Here is a 23,886-nt window from a genome sequence, read left to right on the forward strand (position 1 = left end):
TGCGATGCTGAATTGCAAAGCTTTTGCAGTTTTTGGTGGAACTATTTCTGCTGTGGTAGCAAACAAAAAAGAAGCTTGTTCTCCATGAAGCAGGAAGTTGCTGCCCCGCCTGAGGCAAGTCTGTCAACGTGCTAGTATTGAACTCTTCACACTAGGAGCTATTTTAGTAGCACTGGCCTTTAACACCCAAACTGGTCTATTTCTAGTATTTGTGTAATTTCACACACGTTGTTTTTGTGCTCTTCCTGTTGAATCAGCGCATTTGCTTTGGGGCAGCTTTGGTCCGAAGGGGAAACAGAGTGCAGTTATGAAATGTCTGACAGTAGACACACAGTCAAGTCATTCTTAGCGGTACGTACCGGTACTCCCAAAGTCCCAATTGGTTAACCTGAACCTGATCATATGTAACAGAACAAGAGTGATCATGTGACCAAAGACAAATCCGAGGACCAGTGGTTGAGTTGCAACCTGAAACATATCCAGGGACCACGACTGCACATCGCTTTGAGGCTCGAAAGGATTAAAGCAATAGTTCCAACATTTATGGAGATATTTCCTTCGTTGCAGACTTCGATGAGATGATCGATACCACTCTCACACCTGTCCGGTAAGACAGTGGTATCGATCTTCTCAGCTAACCAAGAGTTGTTAATGAGGCTCCTAGGATATTAGATAAAAGGAATACATTCCTCAATCGCCTTTTAAATACATATCTAGTAGTGACATGAAAAATCAGTTTATTCCATATTTGACCGTATCAAAGGACCCTTCCATCTATTTTGTATGTCACTTCCTGGAAAGTTGGGCAATTTGTGAGAGACTGATATATGAAAAAATCGTCAAAAGTGAAGCAACAGAGGCCGAGAAATCCGGACTTTTAGTGCCGAGTATGGGGCAAAATCCTGAAACACTGGATCCTACATTTCCCAAAATGCAACTGGAATCTTTCATTGGACCACTCCTATGTTCATGCTCACTTCTTTAAAACTCTGCACAGAAATTTCAGTAAAAAACTAAATTGTAAGGCACAAGTTCATATCTAAATAACCCTGATGACATCGCGATGACATCATTGGGAGAATTGTTCCTTATATTGGAACGCCCCCTCCAGAATCACAGAAGACATTATACAACCATTTTAACATGAGTAACCTGGTGAAATGTGACAAAGAGATCTTCAGCAATTCAATCATTAAAAGCACCAATCCAGATATGGGCACTACCGACCCGACCCACCACAGTCAACCACTCACCAACTCTTCTGATCGGCCATGACAAAAAGCCACAACAGCGCAGGTATTGCTTTATATTTTATTTTATGTACAGTACATGTCAAAAAAAAAAAGAAAACGACAAAAAAAAAGTAGGCAATAACATTGACCAACGTGGGCAACAGTAGACAGCCATGTTGCTCATACACCGGGGCAATCCTGACGGCCGTTTCCCCGCTCAGGCATACATACACAGAGGCTCTCCTACTCCTCGATGCGTAAAGGCTGCCTGGAAACTAGCCGGGCTCGACAGCAAACAGCCGGAAACCGCAGATTATCGAAACGGGAGGAGTGCGTTACCTGCCTGCCCCCCCCCCCCGACAAACACACTTCTCTCATTGACAACCAATGGGCTAGTTTCCAGCCTCGATGGGAACAAAGTGCTCCCAGACAGGCGGAAGGGAGACGGGCTGGTCGGCCGAGCGTAAATACATGCGATCGTCGGTACATTTCGTTATTTAATAGACACCGGGGCTGTGCTCAACGCCCCCCCACCCCACACTAAATCCAACAGTGCTGCTTTCAACACAAAAGGTCACTAAAGGTCAGTCTGCTTTCGCCAGATGACTCAATAACTGCAGCCTCCGACCAGTAGCGAGCTTTTCTTCAGCAACACTCAGCAAGTTGAATTCACAGTATTCTTACAGCATGTTATTTTGTTTCTCCCAACGTCACACATAAAGCTTTAACTGATAATGCATAGGGGGCACATTTGTTCACCCATGTTTCTCCAGTGGAAATGTTCAACGTGGATTTTTGTAGTGTGTGTGTGGCAGATAAACTGAGAGTAACGCACCCCTAGTCGAATGCGAGAATACAGTGTACACAACCATCCGTGTCTGGTGTCCCCAAATTCATACAATAAAATAAAACGAAAAAAACAACAAAAAAGATTTCCTTTTTTTTTTGTATCTCCAAGGCCGTGGATCGTCGACCACAAAGACTTCTGAGTTCCCCTGCTGCCTATCAAGGCTGTAATCTCGCAATATTGTCTAAGACAGTGAGCTTACAGCAGGCCACAAAAGGTACAGATAAAGTGCTTTTTTTTTTTCTTCTTAAACGTGAAGCTTTAAATAATTAAAGTGAAAAAAAGAAGAAAAATGGTTCTCAGGAAAAAAATATGAAGAGATGGAGAGGGGAAGTTTGCAGACGTGAAGTCAAAAAATGAAAATGGAAGAGAGACGCAACATGATTGTGGAGAGGAATAGAGTTCAGTATAAATACATCGACAGATCCAACTAATGTCGCCGACGGCTACGAGGATGGAACGCTGATCACTAAGGGGAGCTGGAACAGCCACCACTGTCTCTGGATGGAGCCGTTCACATTCTCAGAAGTAAGAGGATTCGGGGTAAGACTTTTTAAACCGCAGTCAAACGGCTCATATCCAAGTGTGAGAGGGGGGGGGGGGGGGGGGGGGGGTCCTTTGAAGATGCCACCCGCTTCCTCTGGCCGGACGAGGGCCTGGACTTCGCACCAGCGGCGAGGACAGCAGCAGACTGGGAGGGTTTGCGAGGGTGGATCATAATAAAACGTTACAGATAATAAATACACTTTGGGTCCTTGTAGTGTTGTTATTCGGCTCTATTGAAATATGATTAAATCTAGAAAAACAACAAAAGAAAAAGGAATAGTTCAGTTCATAGTAGACCATGAGATGCCTGGCCGTTTTTTCTTCTTCTATTTTGCTCCCTTATCCAGTCTTAACAACACTCCACCTTGGCGGCCATTTTTCAACCAGCCTTGTGAAAAAAAAAAAAAAAAAAAATAGTAGCTGTGGCAACCGCACGTACTCCCTCCTGGGTCTTGATGATACAGTCTGAGAATTCAGGAAAAAAAAAACAGAAACCTTGGAGACCTCTCTTCAGTTCTCAGCCTCTACACAAGAGAAAGATAGAGAGGAAAAAGTTAATGAGACAATGCGCAAACAAGGCAGGTCATACATCATGCAGGGGAACTCTTAACACCGTGTACAAGGCCCAGCACCGGGAGAGATGGGTCGTTTTTAACACGGCACGTCAAGTCATCCGGTGCAGAACCGTCGAAAGGTTTCGGAGCGCTCTGAAGTGAACGTCAGCTGCTTTCTAGCTCGCTGAAACCTCCGCGTGGCTGACGGAGCAAAGAAAAACACACTTCCTTTATGAGCTCTGGGAAAAAAAAGCGGCAAATAAAGGCTCGTCTGAACCCCTCACTGTGTATATTCTCAACTCCTCTTGGCTCCTGAGCTCATAACAGAGTAAACACAAGGGTTGAGAGCAGCCCGTCTGCCTCTCATATCACTCAAAAGGCAATATTTAACCCTAGAGTGTGTGTTGAGGACCTGCTGCTTGGCTACACGGCGAAAAAATGCACTAGGAAACCAGGGGGACAAGCTCGGCAAAGCCACAGTGTGACAGTGTGCCGTTGAGACATAACGTAAAGCCTATTTTTATGCACTTGCAGAGCCTAATACCTTTGAATTACTTTCATCGGGCTAAAGCGGTGCTGTCTATTTACAAGCTACTCCAGCTGACAGTAAGCCGCACAGCCTGTGCCTACGTTGCAGCTGGAAAGACTAACTAAGACATTACAGTCACAGCACAAGCCTCGTCTCTCTTCTCTGTGGACTTGAAATGAAGTTGTTAAATTTGACTCATGGGGCGGCTGGGCAATTGGCTAGCTAGCTTCCTAATTCCACCATGCTTTCATGACCTCATTCTCTGCTCAGGTAGACTTTACTCCACTATATCTTTACGCAACAATAGAGTTTTCAAATTACTGTCCATGAAAGCTATTGCCCTTTAAATTAGCTTATGCTAATCGTTAGCTATAATCGCTGATGCTAATCACGAGCGCTGATGGGCAGCCTCACTCCTCACCACTACTTTGATGGGAGGAGAGCAGACGGAGAGTAGCTAGCTAGCTAGCGAGCGAGCTCTGGCAACGCACGAGCCAACAAGCTAAACTAGCCGGCCGTCCTCTCCGGAGCTCCCGTCTACTCTCCTCCCGTCCAAGCAGTCTGCCAGCAGCCTAGGACTCGGTTAAAGTTAACTTTCTCAAGTAACACCTGCGGCGCCGGAGACTGAGACTGCACATAATGAGAGAAACTATTATTATCTTCGGTCGTTACAAAAAAGAAAAAAAATGACTAGCCAGCGTTAACGCGCTCACAGACTTCACCTACGGCGCTCCGCCCACAAAAATACATGGCCATGTTTACTAACAGCAAAGGAGTCGAAAGCACACACACAACACAATATGTAGAATTCAAACACTTTGAAAATGTTTGGGCTTGATTGCATCAATGCGACTAAATACTCAGGCTTTCAGCTGGGTTTGGTTCCTCTTTGTTGGTTTTGCTGCTTTGAACACAGCAACTCCTTCATGACATAAATGTAGCTGGTGTCCTCTGGCCTGGCACTAAATATTTGTTTAAATAAACAGGTTGGTGCAGAATCATGTTCACTGTGCTCCCCCTCCCCAAAGTTTAGCATGAACATCATTAGCTATTCAAATAAATACATAATAAAAGGATAGGGCTGAGCAATCTGAAATGTATTCACAAATCAAAGCCGTGATAATGACACCTTCACAAACACGCGTGCACCTCCGTCCTTGCAGTGAACATCTTGCTAATTCTATGCGCTGAAGATTGAGACTCTCTGCATCTACCAAAGTGAGGTGCATTTTGAATAGATGAGCTTAACACCTTCATGGTGTCTCATTCAATCTGCAGGATATTTTATGGCATGGAATGCCATGCCATTAGCATACCGGGGCTCTACGGTGTGAACATTTCCAGAATATGCAACTCTGATTTCTGACACCCCCGAGCTGGCAAAATACAGATGTGTGAACCTCAGACGTGAAATCTGTTTTTAGCCGGCGTGTTCCCTTTTTATTTTTTTTTTACAATAATGGCAGCTGGTCATATCAGTTGTTGCTTATTCATGTTAATTCTGGCAGGAACTTAATAGAACAACATTCAACTTGTCTATAGTCTGGTTAGAGGGCTCTGTGCAGGCTAGTGATGTTACTCAGCCAAATAAAGATAAATACAAATGTCCTATTCTCTGCTGCAATACATTTATTTATATTATTCATACCGATGTTTTTGGGGGATGAATGAATTAGACTGCCACTTAAAACTCTTTCTGGCTTCTCAGTCTTGACATTTCCACTAACTAAGTCCTGAGACTTTAAGTTACTTTCAAAATTTGAAAAGAAAAGAAAAGTCTCGGTAATAGATTTGAAGGAGAGTCCGACTAAAAAAGTGGATTTGAAACAGAGTTCAGATTGGATAACTGCAAAGCCTAAAAATAATTAGCTGTTTGTCCTTTATGTGGTTTAAAGTACAGCTGAAGTTTCATAACTCTTTAGTTATCTCTTAGTTAAGTCAGTTTGTCATGTTGCTTAATGATTAAAAAGAGATATGTGCTATAGAAAGCCAATGCTAATGTTATAGACATAACACATTGTACTTCCTGTTGCAATTTGTCCTATATTTAGGTGGTGCTCTTTGAGTTAGCCTGGACATTGTTGTTGATGTATTTTCAGGTGCGGTGAAGAGGTCGGCTACAGCCTGTCAGAGGGAGCTAATGAATCAAACACGTCAACATCACTTAAATTAGGCAGGTGAGAGATGACTACTGTTGTTTTTGGTCACTTTCCTATTCATTACCCAGCCCTATTTTAGGTCTTGGAAATCAAAAGGGACACATTTATCCAAAACAGATGTGATGTGATACAACCACATGTAACGTCTAACTGCTGTGAACTCACCTACGTGTCACCGTGGGATAGCAGCGACGTAATCTCTGGGCCCAAGTGGCCCACGGCCTTGGCCGCCTCCAGGATGGCTCTCCGGTACATCCCTTTCTTCTTGCGGTTGAAGCGGGATCTGAAGAGCTCCCTGAAGGGCGACAGTTTGGCAACGGAGAGCTGGGAGGTGGTGGGTGAGCCGAACCACGCCACCTTGGCCTGGGGCCACTGGGCCTCGCAGCTGGCCGTCTCCTGCTTACGGGTGCCGCTGATGCTGAGGACGCGTGCTGGCCACCAGGGGAAGCCGTGGATCTTCCCCCACACAATGTCGCCCACCGCCACGGCGTGACCCTCTTCTGTCACACACTTCGTCATGCTGCGGGTGTGAAGCCGCACCGTAAGCGGCGGCACCGTCTTGCAGTCTTCCCGTGCCGGTACAGAAGACGAGGTCACGGACAGGTCCTCGCCTGGGGCCAGGTCGCACAGCTCCGGTGAGGTGCCGTCGGAGCTGAAGGACTTGGACTCGTCTAGGCTGTCGCTGCTGCAGACCGACAGGCTCGACGAATCCGCTTTGCGCTTCCGGAAATTGATGAGGAGGGTGAGGTCGCTGTGGCCGCGCCCCGCCTCCTCTCCCGAACTCCCCGACCACAACTCCAGAGAGTTCTTACCTTCCCCCGAGTCTTCAGAGTGGGGGAGGCACGGACCGGGCACCCTGGGGCTCTGTCTCCTGGTGCCTCCTACAAGTTCTGCCTCGTACTCGACCCCACTCTCCTCACCCTCCCTCACAGGGGGTCTCAAGTGGATCTTTGGAGAGGGCAAGTCCTGACCCACGGTTGTAAAAGGCCTGGTTAGTTTGAGTTTGGGAATGGACACGGTGAGGCCGGACCTTGTGGCATCTAAAATGTGCCGTTGCTCCTTGGTGGGATCGGAAGGCGTCTTGCCGTTTTCTCCCATGCCGTTCTGCACCAGTTGTTTGGGGCAGAATGGCTTGACTGAACCGTGGACTCTGGCGGGGATCTTCATGACCTCCCCCTTCCCCTGTGGAGTGCTGTAAGAGATCTTTATGACAGGACTGTGGGGGATGACGTCACCTCCGGGGAACTTCTCCACTTCAGCGTCCCCCCTTTTGTCCTTCCTGAGTCGCTTGCTGTCAAGGCTGTTGCCATTTTCTCGTCTCTTAGCGTCCTTGGCTGCGACTACGTCCTCTTTTCTCGCTTGGAGGGGGGCATCCTTGTCCTCGCCATCTTCATCGCTCTGTAGTGCATTCTCTTTTCTAGAGGTCTTAGAAGTGTTGCTCATGCCATCTTTGCTGTCCTCGTCACTGTTCAGTGTGTTCTTGCACTTTTCACACAGGACCTGCCGCGGCCGCAGGCGGATAGTACTCATGGTCATGCGGCCGGGCTCTCGCATCCGCCTCTTCTTCCTCTTGATTGGTCGCGGTGGGGGCTGAGGTACCCATTGGCTGTAGCTATGGCGCACCCATAAGGGCGGAGGGAACGGGGCTCCTTCAAAATAAGGAGGGTACGGAGTCTCTCCAGCTGGCACTGGTGTGGGTAGAGGGCAGGGAAGAGGCGCAGCAGGTGTGCCGCTTTCTGGGATAGTGTTTTCATCCTTTGGTCTGTGCGAAGCCTGGCTGGGAGATTTGGAAACCGGCTCCTCACTCAGAACTTCTGGGACTTCTTGACAAACCGGTGTAGATATCGGGAAGTCCCTGGGTTTTGCTGTGAATTCTGGTAGACAGAATAGCCCAGTCCTAAAATGAAGAGGGAGAAAAAAAAGCATCGATAAATGAATAACTGCGTGTCTCATTGAGCTTCATTAGATTGCTTCAGTGAAGTTGGTACAAGCATTCTTGTTACACATGACAAACGAATTTTAGAGTGAAGCAATCTCCTCCACAAGAGAGATACTGTGATACCGTGCTTGCATTTCACTGTGTCAGATAATCTGAGGCCAGTGGGACAGCAGCACAAATCAAACACCTTGCTGTTTCAATTAAGCCAGAAAGAAGAAAATAGAGAGCACCCAGAGCTGTTCAAAGACTTCCCTACAAGTGAAAACCTATTTTACCATTTTGATTTGCTTCAGCTGGACACACTGGCACCACTCTCCCTGTCACCTGTATGCTGAAATTTCTTTATGTGTGGGGGTTGGGGTCCGCAAGCAGCCAGGCGATTATCTGTCCTGCTGCCTGTAGGCAGCAGAAATGTAGCAATAGTATCACTGACTCCCTTTGAGTGATTTCATGCTTCTTTTTTTTTTTCATTCACCAGGCCCAGCAAGCATGTCCAAAGAAGGCCCAACTGCCAAGGAGTCTTTGAGAGGTGGCTGGCAGGCAACAGTAACATGGCTGTGCTGTTTTAGTCAGGAGACAGCAGACAAAGAGACTACAGGATGCCCAGGAACAACCCCCCCCCCCCCCAACATCTGACTGAACAAAAACAATCCCATGAATCACTCGGGACTCAGATGTAGGGGAAGGAGCCAGGAGATTTCAGTTTGTTTTTGCATCCGTGTCCATTTGGGGCCAGATTATTAATTAGCGCACATTTGGGGAGCCTGTGTCCCTCCCCAGGAGGAGGACTTGGCAGGCACCTCCGAATTATAGTCTCTCGGCGCAGCTTGTTCCTCTCACCTTTTCCTATGCTGCCGCCCCCCCTCCCCCCCCAAAGCAGCCGAACATTGGCCTTCACAGTGATTGACGCGGCACGGAGCAGGGCTGCCTGTGACAGGGAACAGGCCGTGCTAGTGAAGCACAGTACCAGGACGCAGCATATGACCAGCCATGATTCACCGCACTGTTGCCATCTCACGTTGTGTACAGTGTAACTAGACGCAGAGATCTGCCTGAATGATAGGCCCAAGACCATGACATTAAAAATAATTAACCTGTGGGAGACAATGACAGGAAATGTGTTGCCATGAGCTGAAAGGGAAGAAGAAGTCAAATTTTTGTCAGTGACGAGGCCTGAAATATAAGCCTATTTTAAGTTACTCCAAGGCCTGCCTTTTCCCATCTGGGTGGGTTATTTTCAGGGCCGCTTGAGCTCTCACATGAAAAACCATCTAAGCATACTCAGGGGCAAAGCTGGTCCGATTCTGATTGTCTATAAATAGTCCAAAGCCAGTGGCTTTTAAGGTGCACAGCACCAGGAGCAACACCAGGCTTATACACATGTGACACACACACACACACACCAAGAGAGACATAAGCCATGACACTGATTCATGTCATTTTCTTTACTCTTACAGTTTTCTCATTTAAACAACATACTGTTTTCTTGTTAACTGGCAAGAGTTGGGCCTTTTCTTTCATTGTCAAGCACAGGGTCGAATGTGGTCACTGAAGCTCATCAGAACTAGGTTTAAAGAAAAAGGCATTACAGTTCAGATCGATCAAATCCCACATGTGTCTTTATTGCCATTTTCCATTGTTTCTGCAGATCAGAAGTGACTGGCTGTGTGAGGGGCCATTTGTCACATCAGCAACTGTGTTTCAGATTGAAACATCACTCGAGAAAACTAGTACACAATGCAGTGGCATCTGTGTGTATAAACGCATCAAAACATGATTTACAGAGGAGTGTTCAGCCACGGCTTTTACGCAATACGTTTTAGCTGCTCTGTATTTGATGAGGCTACAATAAGCTACATGTGAACCCAGTGACATTATATATTGTTCAAGAGAAGTAATTTACAAACTCAGTACACAGGGGCACTATCTTGGTATTCCGTATGTCACCGTAGTAAAATAACGCATTTGACCATCTCAATGTGAGCTAAAATCAAGTCAGTTAGCCATTAGCCGATTAGCTAGCAGATAGCTGGCCTGTCGGCTACAATAACCTACGAGTCTTTTGTATGGAGGCCCAGTTAGCTAGCAGCTAACTAGCAGCTAAACAGCTAGCCCAGACTCGTTAGCATCAAAGGTACATTAGCCGTTACCTGAGTTTAGCAAATGAATATCAAAGATAAATGTAGACCGAGAATAGAGGAAATAACACTCACTTTTTGTTGCAATCAAGTAGTATCCCCGTATAGCTCCTTTCTCGGTAAGTCAGCGTCACCACCAGTGTATCGTTAACTATTTGATCGATAGTGACAGGCACCCGAGAGCCGGCCCGCAGCTCCTCGGCCACAGCCTCCATGTTTCCCGGCGTCAAGTGTCCGGCTCGGCGGTGCTCGATCCCGGCCAAGGGAGCCACGGTCGCGTCGGCTAAAGATCCGTCTCCCCTTCGATATTGGAGCAGGAGGCTACACCAGGGCATAAAATGACGCCATCACCCCCACCAAGTCAATTACAACAGCACTGCCACCGCTGACATCACGCTCCCTGTGCTGGAGGAGCAGAAATCTCTCAAGACAAGGCCTACCCTCTCCGTCTCACTTTGACTTGTTTGATGCCATTCACAAGTGCGGGGATGCCTCCGTTTTCCATAGCGGGAGGCTAATGGCGTTTTGCTCCAAACTTATACCGCCAATATACTGGGAATGTTATAACATATGGATGCATTTCGTAATAAGCGTCGTGGAATTGGACAAATTAGAGTTAGATATGACCTTTTAAATATTCGTCATAACACACAATGTACAGCAAAGACTTGCACGACAGCATTAAAGGTGCTATTTGCTAAAATGCCCTGTCGGTCCTTCATTTGGATTCATTTCAAATGTACCCTGCTGCAAATACCCACTATTAATGTCAGCCGCATTATTTATGTCTAAAAAGGGTGGGTGGGTTCAAATGTGACAATAAATGATTGCTCAGGTTTATCTTTTTATCCATTTATACCATGTTTTAATTTGTTCCCCTTATATTTCAGGCCTTGTTTAAACAGCATTGTGTGGTGGTATTTCAGATAATTGACAGTGGGAATATGAGGCTTATGCAATGACGTCTTGTGAGTCATTTAACAACTGAATTCAGTGACAGAATCATACTTACTGTGTACATATTTGATAATGAGCTAATGTAAATAAGAAAGATGAGTTTGTGTAATGGAGAGGGTGTCATGTAAAAGAAAATGTGAAAAGACTCACTTGGGCAGTAACAGCATGTGATCTTTATTTGTATTTAATGATACGAGCATTGCAATGGTCATTCACAAAGGTATTAGTCTTTACATTGAATTTTGAGTCTCAATCTAATCCCTCACAACTCAAACAGACACTACAATCCTGGCTACTTGTCACTGAAACTGGGCCAGGTGTCTCCAGTGGAGATAAAACACTTTCCAAGATTCCCTTTTCTCTCCAGGAGCCGAGCCTGCAGCTTCCTCATCTGTGGGTAAACAAAAAAACAAACAAATCGGATCAATAACCTCTATATATTCAATATAGATGAGTTGTGTGTATAACGAAGCGAAGGGTCTGACCTCCTCCATGTCTCTCTCCGCCGCCGCCATCTGCTCGGTGGCGGTGCCCCTGGGATTCCTGCGTCTCTCCTGCATCTCGTCGACGTGGGCGCAGATCCGCCTCTCCAGCCCGCGGGCTGATCTGGAAAGGGCCAGGGTCAAAGATCATAATATCATACGGAAATACTGAATATTTAGTTGCCTAAGTGTGGCTGGTGGTATCACAGCCTTTATGTCTGGTAGCTGATTAAATATGCAAGACTCTGAAGTGACTGTTTTCAGATTCATCCTATCAGTGAAGACAGACAAGTCTGAGGGGTACTATCTGATCGGGTTTGTCTGTGTTTTTGGGGCATAATGTTGCTCATGGAGAACAAAAGAAACTGCTGATGTTCCACGGGGGGGTGTACAGTCTCTCTTTGTCCACTAGGTGCCTCTAGCTTTCCACCTTCATCTGCACAGCTCACTATGGGAGACAATGCCAAATGCCATGCAGTGGATACTTAGAGACCTGTTGCCCCAGGATGCTCTGTAGCACTTTTCTACAGTGGCGGGCCGTGCATTTTATACCAGCGCCTTCAGTGCTGTCCTTCTACAGTTGAACCACCTCCGAATAACTTCATTATGAGGCCACAGCTACGGTTATCATTTGTTTCTAGGAGTGTAACTACACGTATTCGTATTAAACCGTTCGATACGAGACTTACGAACCGAACAATACGTTTGAATAACACTAATTGTGCACGTATAGTAGCTTAAATTGTGGGAAATATAATGTTTTCGGTGGACTTCGCTCAACATGGCAACCCATCACGTAAGAGACACTCTGATGCTATGGTGTCGTGTTGCTGCCTTCGTTAGCCTCCTCAGGTTAGCGCAGCGTAGCTCCAAACACCAAGACGCTCAGTTGCAAATAAAACGCATTCTAAGCCATAAAATGTGCAACGCTTCTCAGACGCTGTCAGCTAGGAATACCGTTCTTACAAATCCTTTTCCTGACTGGGTCAGGGCTGCTAGCTGTGGGGTTGGCCGATCCTTTCTTACGATGTCCACTTTTTCTGGAAATGTTCTTCTTGAGAAATCTGTTTCTCCTCCTTCAGCCATTGAGTGTTAAAAAAAACAAAGAATCTACACCAAGCAAAACACTAAAAATGTCATGTCAATGTCATAACTTCTTACATATCTTTCAACTTGAACTCTTACGGACCTCGGGCCTTTGCAGATCAAAGTAAATGGGGACGATATTGTTGATTGTCATCGTCTTCAACCAATCAGATCTTTAGTTTGACATGTTGGGCGTATTCTTTGACGTGCCAGAGCTACCGAGGTAGTCTAAGTACGTCAGCAATAACGTGCGGCATGATTGGTCAGTGGGCTAGCGTGACTGTTGTGACGCTGAAGCAGCTAGCAGAAGTTAGTAGTAGTAGTTAGGACCTCGGGCCTCTCTTCTTACATCGAGAAACAGGGGCTGAATCTGATTGGATAAAAGCTCTCCTTAAAACAAGCTGTGCTGGAAGCAGAGCAACAGAGGAAGACAGTAGCTGTGCAATGAGAAAATAAGATAATGGGAAAAATACTTAGAATACATGTAGTGTGTTTATGAAAAATGATGAAATGATAAAATAGCTACAACTTTGTGATTCTGTTCAGGCCAGTAGAGAAGGCTTTGCTGGACCTGACAGCCCACCACTGCTTTTCTATAAACCAGATGTCCAACATATCACGGATGAAATAGGCTCAGTAGTCAGACATTGGTAGAAACAATATTGTGCCTTTTCAATTTCCCTTTTGAAATATAACAAACAAACAGAAGCATTCCTGGCCAAAGCAGCAGATCTGCTTCTTGTACTGGCTCAGGTTTCAGGTCTGTATGTGTTACATCTGTCTGGAGTTAGATCGTCTTTTTGGTCGCCCATTTACCTGACCTCCTCACACGAGGCGGACGCCTGACCCACACCAGGTTTTGAATCGGTTTCTGCTTCCTGTAACAGAGGAAGAGGTGGAGTTCATCATCATGTATTTTGTTCTAGAGAGCAGCTGTAGCTGCATAGCAGCCTTGTCGGGTCAAATGACCAAAATGGGGTTTTTTTTTTTTTATATACCATATTTTATCCAGGGAATATTTAACACTGGCGTAACTGGTTACTGGCAAGCATTTTACGCAACGCTTCCGAGCTGCATGCGCAGAAATGCAGCTGATGATCAAATGACTCAAAACCATCCGTCTGCATCATCTGCAGTTCATGCACGTGTCAAGCTTTGAGGGCTATATGTTGCTGCACCGACGTGGCGCTCTTCATCGCAAGCACCTGCCATCTGTTGCTGCCTCCGACAGCGCCACCCTCAAGGATCACTGACACCGACTCCGGCAGCCCTGCTACTTGAAAACCTCATTGACCAGCATCTAAATGTCATGTACCATTATCATCGTTAGAGTGCTCCGCTCCGGTGTGACAGAGGTGGCGCTCTACTGCCCCCTTGTGGTTGACAGGTGGACATGTAGGTGGTTTTATTCCACAAATACCTCTTGGTTTCTTTGTTCTGCATGCTTCTTCTTCCCCTTCGTGATCTTGGCCTCGGTACGCCACTTCCGAAGAGCCTCTTGGCTCCTATGGGAGAGCCGGATAACAATGCACTGTAATAGATCCGTGTCAAGGGGAAAAAAAGGTCCCTCGGCTACTGTTTCGAAATGGTTGATCATTGATTGTTCTTTCTTTACATTGTGAACATAGGGTGGTTCTCAAAGTCAAGGATGCCTCCTTGGTAGGACGCATACTTCCAAATCTGACAGAGGCCAGGCTGGACTGAGATGGACATGCTTTTTTCTTTTAACTTTGGCGAACTTTTAAATTGCGGCCACGTGAGTGAAGATTCAGCAACCGGATTGGCAATTTCTCGCTTCAAATCTAGTCGGGAAACAGATTTTAGTGGACTGCTGCGGGGAAATAACTTAATCATGTTGACAAGAAATGTATCCTGCGCAATAGGACTGTCGGTGTTTTAGGAGCGCGGAGCACACACACACACACATGTATGCATCCTTGAAAATCCTCTGAACGAGGGACTCAGTCCTCGGGAGGAGAATTGGAAGGATCCTCGACATTCCTCCGGTTTGATCCGATGAGGAAAAAGTCAGCCGTCGAAGGATCTTTCCTTGACTTTGAGAAAACACCTTTATTCTTGATTCCCTACTGGGCAAAATGCCAATTAGACACAACGAAGCCCGGCTTTATGAAACCATGTCTAATCTTTTGGTTTTACCTGGCCTCACTATTCTGTGATCAAATGGAATTAAATGGTCAAAATGTAGTGTTGTGGGACAGTAGAGCGTTATCATATTGAACTCAAGATTCTTACAATATAACTGAACTTACTTTCTTCTCTGCTCGAGAATAGCCTGTTCCTCCGTCAGCTCCTTCATTGCAGCCTGTCTCCTTTCCTCTGGCCTCTTCCACTGCCGAGTGTCAAACAGGGGGAGCTGGGGAATCATGCCGGCCTTGGTGGTTGCCTTTTTTCTGACGGATAAATTGAACCAAAATGCTTGATTTTGTATTGGTCTCCTGAGCTCCGAGGCCCCACAGCCCGGGAGTTTGTTTTCTAATCACTTGTTCTCTTCTGCAGAGAATGCCATTAAAAAGTGTTTTGCTCTCTTTTTCCGAGGCCACACGCAGCTCCGAATCTCGGCAAAAAAGTTGATCTACTGAAACCAAACCAATCCATCCCCTCGGTCCTGCTATCAGGTAGAACAATTACACTTTCAAATCTCGTTGCTGAACAGGTGCAGCACATTTTATGCCCGACAGATATTTGCTGTAAACATCGGCAGCAGCAATTAAACAAGTCGTTGTTTTGTTCTCTGTGAGATATTTTTCACTGGGTATTCTTCTTTCATTTTTGTAAAGAAATGGTTTGACATTTTGGGAAATATGCTAATTTGCGCTCTGGCAGAGAGACGAGATACCACTCTCAGATGTGTCTGTTTAAAATATGAAGCTAAAGCCAGCGGCCGGCTAACTTAGCTTAGCATAAAGACCAGAAGCAGCTAGCCTAGCGATGTCCAAAGGTATCACCTCTAGAGCTCACTTATTACCGTGTTATATCTCATTTGTTCAATCTGTTTAAAAACCAAAGTGTCGAATTTATATGTGACTGTTTCTTGACTACACTCCAGTTAGTAGCGGGTCCCAGACAAGCATTGCCTTTTTTACACTTCTGCTTTTATATGAAATAAACAAATAAATGTAGAACAAATGAATCAGTGAGCTTTAGAGATGCTGGTTCCTCTTGTTTCAGGTCTGTATGCTAGGCTAAACTAAGCTAAGCTAAGTTATTATTCTGCCTTTAATGCACCGATACACAGAAGAGTGGTATCAAACCTCTTCTGACTCTTGGAATAAAAGCCAACACATTCCTAAAAATGTCCAAATACCTTACTTTTTGATGGCGGGAAGAAGGCGGGACTTGAGGTCTCCTTCTGTCCGCGGTACCGAGCCCAGCTCAGCCTCGTCCAGCAGGATCATCTTGTGTCTGAGCTCCCTGAACCTCTGCAGCTCGTCCTCGTCCTCCTGCTCCTCCACGCTGGACCCCGTCAGCTCCGACAGCTGGAGCTTCTCCACCAGCGGCAGCTCTGAGCGATGGAACGACAACGGCGGCTACAAGTCTGATGCTGGGGCAGCCAACACTGGCAACGACCAGTGCTGGCTGCAGCTGGTGGTGGCAAGAATTACTGATAGAATACAGAGTTCCTTTCCAACTGCAGCATCGATATATATGCCAGCATTTCACCAACAAGGTAGCTAATAATAGCAGGTAAAACCTCCCCTTCTTACTGCAGAGCAGAACATGCAGCAAGCAGGACTTTACTAAATGTGCACAAATAAGGGTCTGAATGTAACTTTTACCCATGTGTAGGATAATATTCCATGTTATCGCAGCTGAAAGAAGGCTGATGATAATGCAGGTTAATATAAAAAAAAACAACTAAATTTATTAAAGCAGATGGCTAGAACTCACGTGCGCACCGCACACCTCGCTGTTCAAAGTTAAGGTGCCTTTGAGTCACCTGGGGGGCTCCTCCTCAGGTACTGGAGGATGCTCCGATACCCCAGGTCCACAATGTGTGGCGGAGGGAAACGGATGGGGCAGTTCCTCAGGTTCAGGCCTGTGAGGGTGATCACATTCCCTGGGGGGGGGGGGGGAAGAAAGTAGACAAATAAAGAACAGCAGTTTTAGTGACAAAGAGCGAAGAGAAGCAAAACATGTAAATACCCAGTTGTGTATCATTTCTATTAATGACTACTAGTCATTCATTGCATGTGATCTGACATCGCTGGCTAGTAAAGGTTGCCGAACTCGACTCACCCAACTCTGGTGGAAGTTCTGAGACGGGGTTTCCTTCCAGAAGCAGCGTTTTCAGAGACCTACGTGAACGACGTCACAGGTTGTTAGATGATTGTTTCGTCCTCAGCTGAACATGAGGAACTTTTACTAAATAGTCAGAGGGTATCTCATCTCACTACACTGTGGAATCATACAGTTTGTGACTGAATCTGCTACTAAACAGAACTGTTGCTCCATAAGTAACCTACCTGTGCAAGCCAATGTCTGCAGGGAGGGATGTAATGTGGTTATTCCTGAGGTCCAGCCAGAGAAGGCTTGGCAAGCTGATGAACATCGAACCTGGGATACCGGATATCCGGTTGCCTTCCAGATATAAATACTGAAGATGATGCAACAAGCAGTTACAATCAATACATTACACCGGTTGTTGGCCGACTGTTTTACTGGATGCATGACTGTAAACCGCTGTTAGCATATGTAGCGAGGCGGGTAGAGGTCCAAACTGACCTTTAGCGGGCTGTGTTTCAAAACACTCTCCGGAACATGGTTCAGCTGAGTTCTGCTCAGACGCAAGGCCTCTGCTGAGTAACATTGAGGCAGCTCCTGTTGCTGCTCGGCCTCCTCCGGCAGGATGCGGGGAGTCTGTGGTTTGACAACGCTGCTCCCAAAGACGAAGCTTCGTTGCAGGTCAGGAACCTCCTCCTCCTTCTCTGGGGAGGACTCCGCAGAAGTGATGCCGGGATGTCTAGCGTCCATTGTTCAGGTGTCTTTTTGCATTTTGCGGCCTGTGTCTGAAGATGAGAATCCATGTAAACATCCCATGGTTTCAGTCTGTCTGCCCCCCCCCCCTCACGTGAGAGTTCAACTTGCCTTCAAACAGGTGCTAGTTTATTCATTCGTTGCTGCTCCGCCTAGCGTTAGCATTAGCAAATAGTTAAAGCAACGCTACTGTACGACCGCCGTATTATCTTACCAGGGATTTGAATAAACATACTCGTAGGCGGTGGACGCGACTTGCTGTCTTCTTAATTTAAACACACAATCAATGTTAAATACTGTAGGGAAACGTAACGCTAACTTGGAGATACCGCCTCACGACCGTGACGTCGTTACCGTGGCAACGGCGTCAGCGCAAACTACGACAAGCTCTGTGGTCAAGGCAGTCGGCCACAGCGCTGGAAACGGGGCCCAGTTCATCCCTATGAACGTTTCTCATTGAAAAAAAGTTCGACTTCTGAGTATAAAAAAGCAGATGATACGGATGGTACCCAGATCTCTTCCGCATGCATGGGCCCATCGAGCATGCGCACTGGTGTTTCCTTGAACCTTGCCGGTTTCAGGTCCTGTGCCCTGACCAATATGGGCTATACTGACTAAGTGCGAGTTCAATGCCAAAACTGTATCTGGTCAATACTGACACAATAGAGCATGTTCAATTATTTATATATATATATATATATATATATATGAGGCTGTAACTGCTGATAGGGGTAAAATAAACAATATATGTTGTGTGTAAATATACAACAATTTACAATCAAGTGAACCCATCTACCTTTTTCCGAGCCTAAATGAGTATATTTGACCCTAAATACGATGTAACCTTTAAGTTGTAATGTCTGTAGGACAATTTAAAATGTATATTTTACTTTGGGCAGTTTACAGTTAAATGTGTCCATGTGTAGGCCCATGGAACCATTTGTACGGTGCGTGATCCACGACGAACTAAACGGCGTTGCAAGTGGTCAGTCGAGGCAGCTGGTTTTAGTCAGCATTGATGAAGGCCCAGTCCCAATGGTTTTCTAAAGGGGATCTGGTGCTCAGAAAAACAGGGACCGCCAAAATCGACACAAAAACGAAAAGTTCCTTGTAACTATAATGTTTTTGTGTAAATTCAACATGCCAGGCTGAAAACCCAAGTGCTGTCTTATCTGTTTACCTTTACGCTATGAATTGTGGGTAATTCCCTCAGGCAAAGTCTGCAGAAATGCAGACTTACGGAAAGTGTGCGTGAAGGGCTCAAGATGTCTGCGGGAGAGTCCTCAAGCACTCCGTGATTTGACAAAGCCCTCACAGACTTTGTGGGAACCCACTTCAGAGTCCGCAAGTCCATAGATGTTGGATTGGGCGATAGACTCGCTGTTGGATGCTAATTGGACGCTGGCACTCCATGGGAAGTGGGTAAGGGAGAGGGTGTAAGGGCCCGACTTCAATTGAGTTGACCAGGCTGGTGAGTAGCGGGGCAGAGACCTGAGCCTCCACTTCAGTCTCTCCATTTTCCTCTGTCTGCTGCTTTCTTTTGTCTCCTCCTCCTCCTCTTCAGCTTCACATGCTCAGTCACCTCAGCAGGGGGCGCCTCCTCTGCATCCCCATCACCACTCTTGTGTCCTCTTCCACGCACAGATTGAACTGCACAAACCCAAACAAGGCTCCTTTAAATAGCAAAGGGATTTTGCCCCGATCAATGGCTACTTCACGGTTCCCTTGAGAATAATTTCTCCTTGACACGTAAAGTTAAGCTGATATAGGCCCTAAAAATACATTTGAACATAATGGGTGCCTTAGCCTAACCTATTAACAACAAGGATAAACTAAGGATGACCCCGTAAATCACAAGATAAAACACTAAGCTGAGCACAAGAAAACAGAAGACAAGGACACAGCACAAGCGTGGAACTCCAGGTGACGATGCACTCTTGAGCTATAAAGGTCAGCCTCTGGAGGAAAAACAACACACGATGGGTGAAGTGAATCTTGTGGTTTCCCGATATTGAGGACAACAAAAAAACATTTGCTTTGCTTTGTCAGCGACTAAAGAGGCACTACGTTTACATGGAGTCATGAGAACGACAGACAATACGAAGAGAGGAAATCATGTTGGTCTGTCTTCTTCTTCTACTCAGTAAAACCTAAAAGAAAAGACATTTTTCCCGTCGAGAGAGAGCTGTTTATTTTATTTTTTTTTCAATGCACTGTTCGTTGAAGTATTCTCAAAAACGCCCCAGAGGGCGCACTCACAAACTTACTGTGAAGAAGCAAGAAGAAAACGAGTGCAACCTGCAAAACAACAAATTCAGAGGTGCACGAACAAAGCGCCAGCCTTCTCGCACGACGCGCAGGCCGTGATTGCACCATTTCGTGGCGCACACCGGCTTCACCACAGCGAGTATATAAACTCTGCGCTTCAAATTGCATACTTTTTCTTTTTACTGTAAGTGTATTTAATCGGAACATACTACTTCCTTTAAAACATGACGCCTTGAACTTTGGCTTTCTCGCTCACACAATGTGCTGCGCAAAGGATTGTGGGTCAGCATAGCCAGAAAAGCATGGCGGCTTGCCGACTGCAAAATGTGACCGGATGCCGAAGAACATCCTGGTATGTTTGGCATGCTGCATTTTGACATGCTACGAATTGTGACATACTTTATTTTTCTGGTATACTAAATAGTATGCTAGCATGGGTATTGGAACGCTCGGTGAGCTTCATGAGTCGTTGGTCTTGAAATTGGTTTTGTTTTCCTCATCTGGAGGAACAGGCCCATGTAAGGTTACAAGCCGACGCCCCTGAAGACTCTGGAGTTTGATGTCATTGTCCAAGGCTCCAGCAGTACAAAAGGGATGATGGGCCCACCCTTTGCTTCACAGTCGACCTAAAACACTGAGATTTCTCTCTTTTGCCTGCCATTGTCTCCCTCCTTTCATGACTTTCTCTTCCTCCCACATGCCACATGCCCGTGTGGAAGTTGTCTCTGTCGCGTCCTACTTTTACTCAGAGGACCACGAAAGGGGTGAAGCGTCTCTGTAATACCTCCGTGCTTTCTGACGCTTCCAAAGCACAGATGGGTCTGCATATTGTGCTGTGTGGATCAATCCTCTTTGTTTTGGCCAGAATGGTTTGGTGTCCTTTTAAACACTAAACCATTTGTCTAGCCAAATCAGGATTTATTTCACTCTCTCAGAAGTTTGAAGGATAACTCAACTCAACTTTTCAACTCCCAAGGGAGGTTCTTGCTCTGTTAACAAAAAATAAAAAATGTAGGCGCCCTTAGGGAAGTTCAGAAACACATATTTTAACTCTTAATATTTTGACCTTCTTTGTACTTTTATACAAATTTCAAATTCATAAATTTCACTGAATCAGCAGAACTTCAGTCTGTGTTGAATATTTACAGCTCGACAGCAAATGATAAGAGAGGTGCGCAGAAGTTGGATTTATTAAAAAAAATTTTTAACAATGAATGTGGGTGAAACCGGAGAAGCCGGAGTAAATCCCCATGCACCACCACATTCGACAAACTTTAAATTTACATAATTGTTTTTTTTGTAAAACTGCCAATATTTGAAATCCATGCAGTTGATTTCTCATCTCAAAAATGCCCAGAAGTGAATTTAATGATGAAATAGCATTAAAACTATTTTTTTTTAAATAAAAAGCAAATTAAAACTTCCCATTGATCAGACCGGTTTGCCTACCTTCGGACTACGTCTTTTATCTGTGAGGTCACGCTGTTGACCGCTGAGGTGGCCCTGGGAGATTAAGTCTCTGGCTTGTTATTTCTCTATACGCTCAGATAGCTTTTGTTATATATGACTTATATATGACTTGTCTTATATATGACATTTTAAAGGGGGATTGGTCTTTGGAAACATTTTCTTTATTTTAAAGTTTAACACAATTCAAATTCATTTTTTTTACCTGAAGTACAATTTGCTGGCGGCAGTTATTATTTTGATTATCATTCATTTAATGTATTATTTAACATTTAATCATTTTCTTTGACTTATTTATGTATTTTCATTGATGTTTTTGTTGACAGGCTGACTGACGTAATGAATTCACCAGAACGTGCTCTTATTTTGAGGTCAGTTCTTACATTCTTGAGGTAAATGCCTGCTCCATACATGATCAACGCATTCAGACAACGTGCGGTCTGGCTTGACTGGTGGTTTTTTTTTTCGGAACACGTGCAGACAAGGTGAACTGCAAATAAACCTACTGTGCATATTAAAGACTCCGTGTTAAAATCCCCTTTCCCCCTCAGTGAGCCGGAACCACCCATCCATCTCCTAATGAGATTGTGGAATATTTCACTGAGGCTGGAGGGAAGCACCAGTTGTCTGCTGGTAACAGGCGATGGAAGCCCCCCCCCCCCCAAGTTAGCTCGGAGCCATCCTGGCTTCACCTACAGAGATGCTGGTCCTCGTGCGTTCATATGCATGACAGTCTGTGATACGGGGGCTACGTCGACTGCAGGCACTGGCCAGCAACTGTCACACTACTCTCACGAGTGTCAAGTTACACAGACAACTAGTGGGTAGCTTCCGGTTCTAACTTTCACAATAAAAGTCCCATCGGCAATTCGTTTACAGTGAAGGGAAACTAACGCAAATTAAACGGCAACAGGAGGATTTTTGAAAGATATACCTGTACATCTTTTTTTCCCCCCTGATCCACTAGAGGCTTTTACTGACATGTTCTATATGCCAGAGTCCATAGAGAAAAACGGTTATTCTTTTAAACATCATACTCATTCGCTCACATGTATAGTCTATAAAAAGACTGCATTCAATCATTGCATTTTGTGCACCTGCGTGCTTTGGTGTAAAATTAATTGATACAAATCATACAATTCATCAATTCAATTATTATAAATAGCCACATTGCACTAATGACTTTTCGCTGAGCTTTTATCCTTAAGGCAACACTGCACGACTTCCTGTTTAGTTTGAGCTAACTGTGACTAGTTTGACGCAGTTCTTACTCTCAGCCCCGACAAAACACAAGTCTCTCGGTTTGGCTGGCAGGCTACGGAAGACAGCGGAACACGACCAGTACCGAGTGGTGGTACCAACCACCGACTGTAACAAACCGAACAGTGTTTCTTTGAAAAATATTGTATGCTGCGTCGGTACTTGCTCCGGTTTAGCGCATAGGTTTGGTGAGACTTGCAGTGGCGGCGTGCACATTTGCGGCAGGATAGATAACGTTAATTAAAGCGATAATAACGGACTGGTTTTTTTTTGTTGTTGGGTGAAATGTACGGTTAGTACTACGGTCCTTTTGAGGAGGGTGTCCAACACAGAGCTGCAGTTTTCTCCTCAAGAGGCGAGGAATGCAAGCTGAGCATCAATGTTTCACTGGGGCAAGTGGAAGAAGAGGATGGGAGCCAATAGTTCTTCAAAGAGACCCGTTTTCGATGAAAAGGAAGATGGTAAGTGCGGGAAATCCCTAGTGAACACAACACTATTTAATTAAAGAGTCACAGTTGTGTTTAACAATATTTCATATATTTCGTGTCCCTATTTGTACATGTTTAAAGTTAGCGCTAGCTTTATTGGCATGCGTCGCGACACCGACGCTAAGTTGTCAAAGTTTCCTGCTGGGAATTTGAAATGTCGATAGAAGAAGACTGTTGCTGTTTCGACTGCTGGAGGTAATCCTAAACGACGAAGAAGAGCGTGTCGCCAACATTTACACAAAGGACATGTTGGCGTCGTCGAGTCAAACTTCGGCACCAACAGACTGCTACACTGTCTGTCCAGTGTTGTTTATCCAGAGGCGAGGCTCTAAGATGCTAAGTGACGCCCACGCAGCGTCCACTGACGAGCACGCTAAAAAGTTTCCACTTCAAATTGGCTCACGTGCGGATAAAACGAGAGAAAAGTGCAGCGTTACCGCTCGGTCACAGCGGAAGATATCCGCCTGCCCACAACTGTGTTAATGCCCGACTGAACTCTCTGAAATGTGGACTATTTGAAGACAGATAGTTAATTGCATAATTAAGACACGATTAGTGTCACGCATGGAAGTAATGCTAATTCATGATCTCTCGTCAGTGTATAAGCTTCTGTTGAAGTGCACTCACTGAATCTCCATGATGGACTACAAAAAAACAAAACAAATCATCTTTCTGCTGGCCAAGTTATAAAAAAACTAACTTGGAGTTAAAGAAATATATATATATGTATATATATATATATATATATATATGTATATATATATATATATATATATATATATATATATATATATATATATATATATATATATATGTATGTATATGTGTATATATATATATATATATATGTATATGTGTATATATATATATATATGTGTATATATATATATATATATATATATATATATGTATATGTGTATATATATATATATATATATA

The 23,886-nt window shown here is 45.0% G+C and overlaps 3 protein-coding genes across 3 annotated transcripts in view; 1 reads left to right on the top strand and 2 right to left on the bottom strand.

Moving 5' to 3' along the window:
- Nucleotides 1-1,297: 1,297 nt before the first annotated feature.
- On the bottom strand, nt 1,298-10,299 carry pwwp2b (PWWP domain containing 2B). The gene is made up of 3 exons (XM_079279612.1): nt 10,020-10,299; nt 6,033-7,764; nt 1,298-3,149 (listed from the first exon to the last, which is right to left on the bottom strand). Exons 1-2 carry the CDS (start codon nt 10,277-10,279, stop codon nt 6,033-6,035), a joined length of 1,992 nt encoding a protein of 663 aa, XP_079135738.1. The 5' UTR covers nt 10,280-10,299; the 3' UTR covers nt 1,298-3,149.
- An 861-nt stretch (nt 10,300-11,160) lies between these two features.
- On the bottom strand, nt 11,161-17,461 carry LOC306786221 (leucine-rich repeat-containing protein 27-like; the record flags this gene model as incomplete). The annotated part of the gene is made up of 10 exons (XM_079280920.1): nt 11,161-11,292; nt 11,387-11,507; nt 13,286-13,347; nt 13,890-13,974; nt 14,740-14,880; nt 15,800-15,992; nt 16,428-16,547; nt 16,727-16,785; nt 16,954-17,084; nt 17,213-17,461. 10 exons carry the CDS (start codon nt 17,459-17,461, stop codon nt 11,194-11,196), a joined length of 1,260 nt encoding a protein of 419 aa, XP_079137046.1. The 3' UTR covers nt 11,161-11,193.
- A 5,286-nt stretch (nt 17,462-22,747) lies between these two features.
- The window catches only part of stk32c (serine/threonine kinase 32C), a 76,402-nt gene continuing 75,263 nt past the window's right edge, over nt 22,748-23,886 (top strand). Inside the window, exon 1 of the mRNA XM_079280325.1 lies at nt 22,748-22,920. Within this exon, the coding sequence (XP_079136451.1) occupies nt 22,839-22,920 (82 nt within the window). The 5' untranslated portion in view covers nt 22,748-22,838. The remainder of the gene's footprint in view (nt 22,921-23,886) is intronic.

The sequence above is a fragment of the Melanostigma gelatinosum genome, assembly GCF_949748355.1.
Source record: "Melanostigma gelatinosum genome assembly, chromosome: 12".
In the NCBI taxonomy this organism is placed as follows: domain Eukaryota; kingdom Metazoa; phylum Chordata; class Actinopteri; order Perciformes; family Zoarcidae; genus Melanostigma; species Melanostigma gelatinosum.

What these genes read in the sequence shown, in the direction of transcription:
- pwwp2b (XM_079279612.1), bottom strand. Translation starts at nt 10,279, where the DNA reads ATGCCCTGGTGTAGCCTCCTGCTCCAATATCGAAGGGGAGACGGATCT. An exon ending in CTACTTGATTGCAACAAAAA is followed by an intron (nt 7,765 to 10,019) that starts GTGAGTGTTATT and finishes TCTTCATTTTAG; the next exon opens with GACTGGGCTATTCTGTCTAC.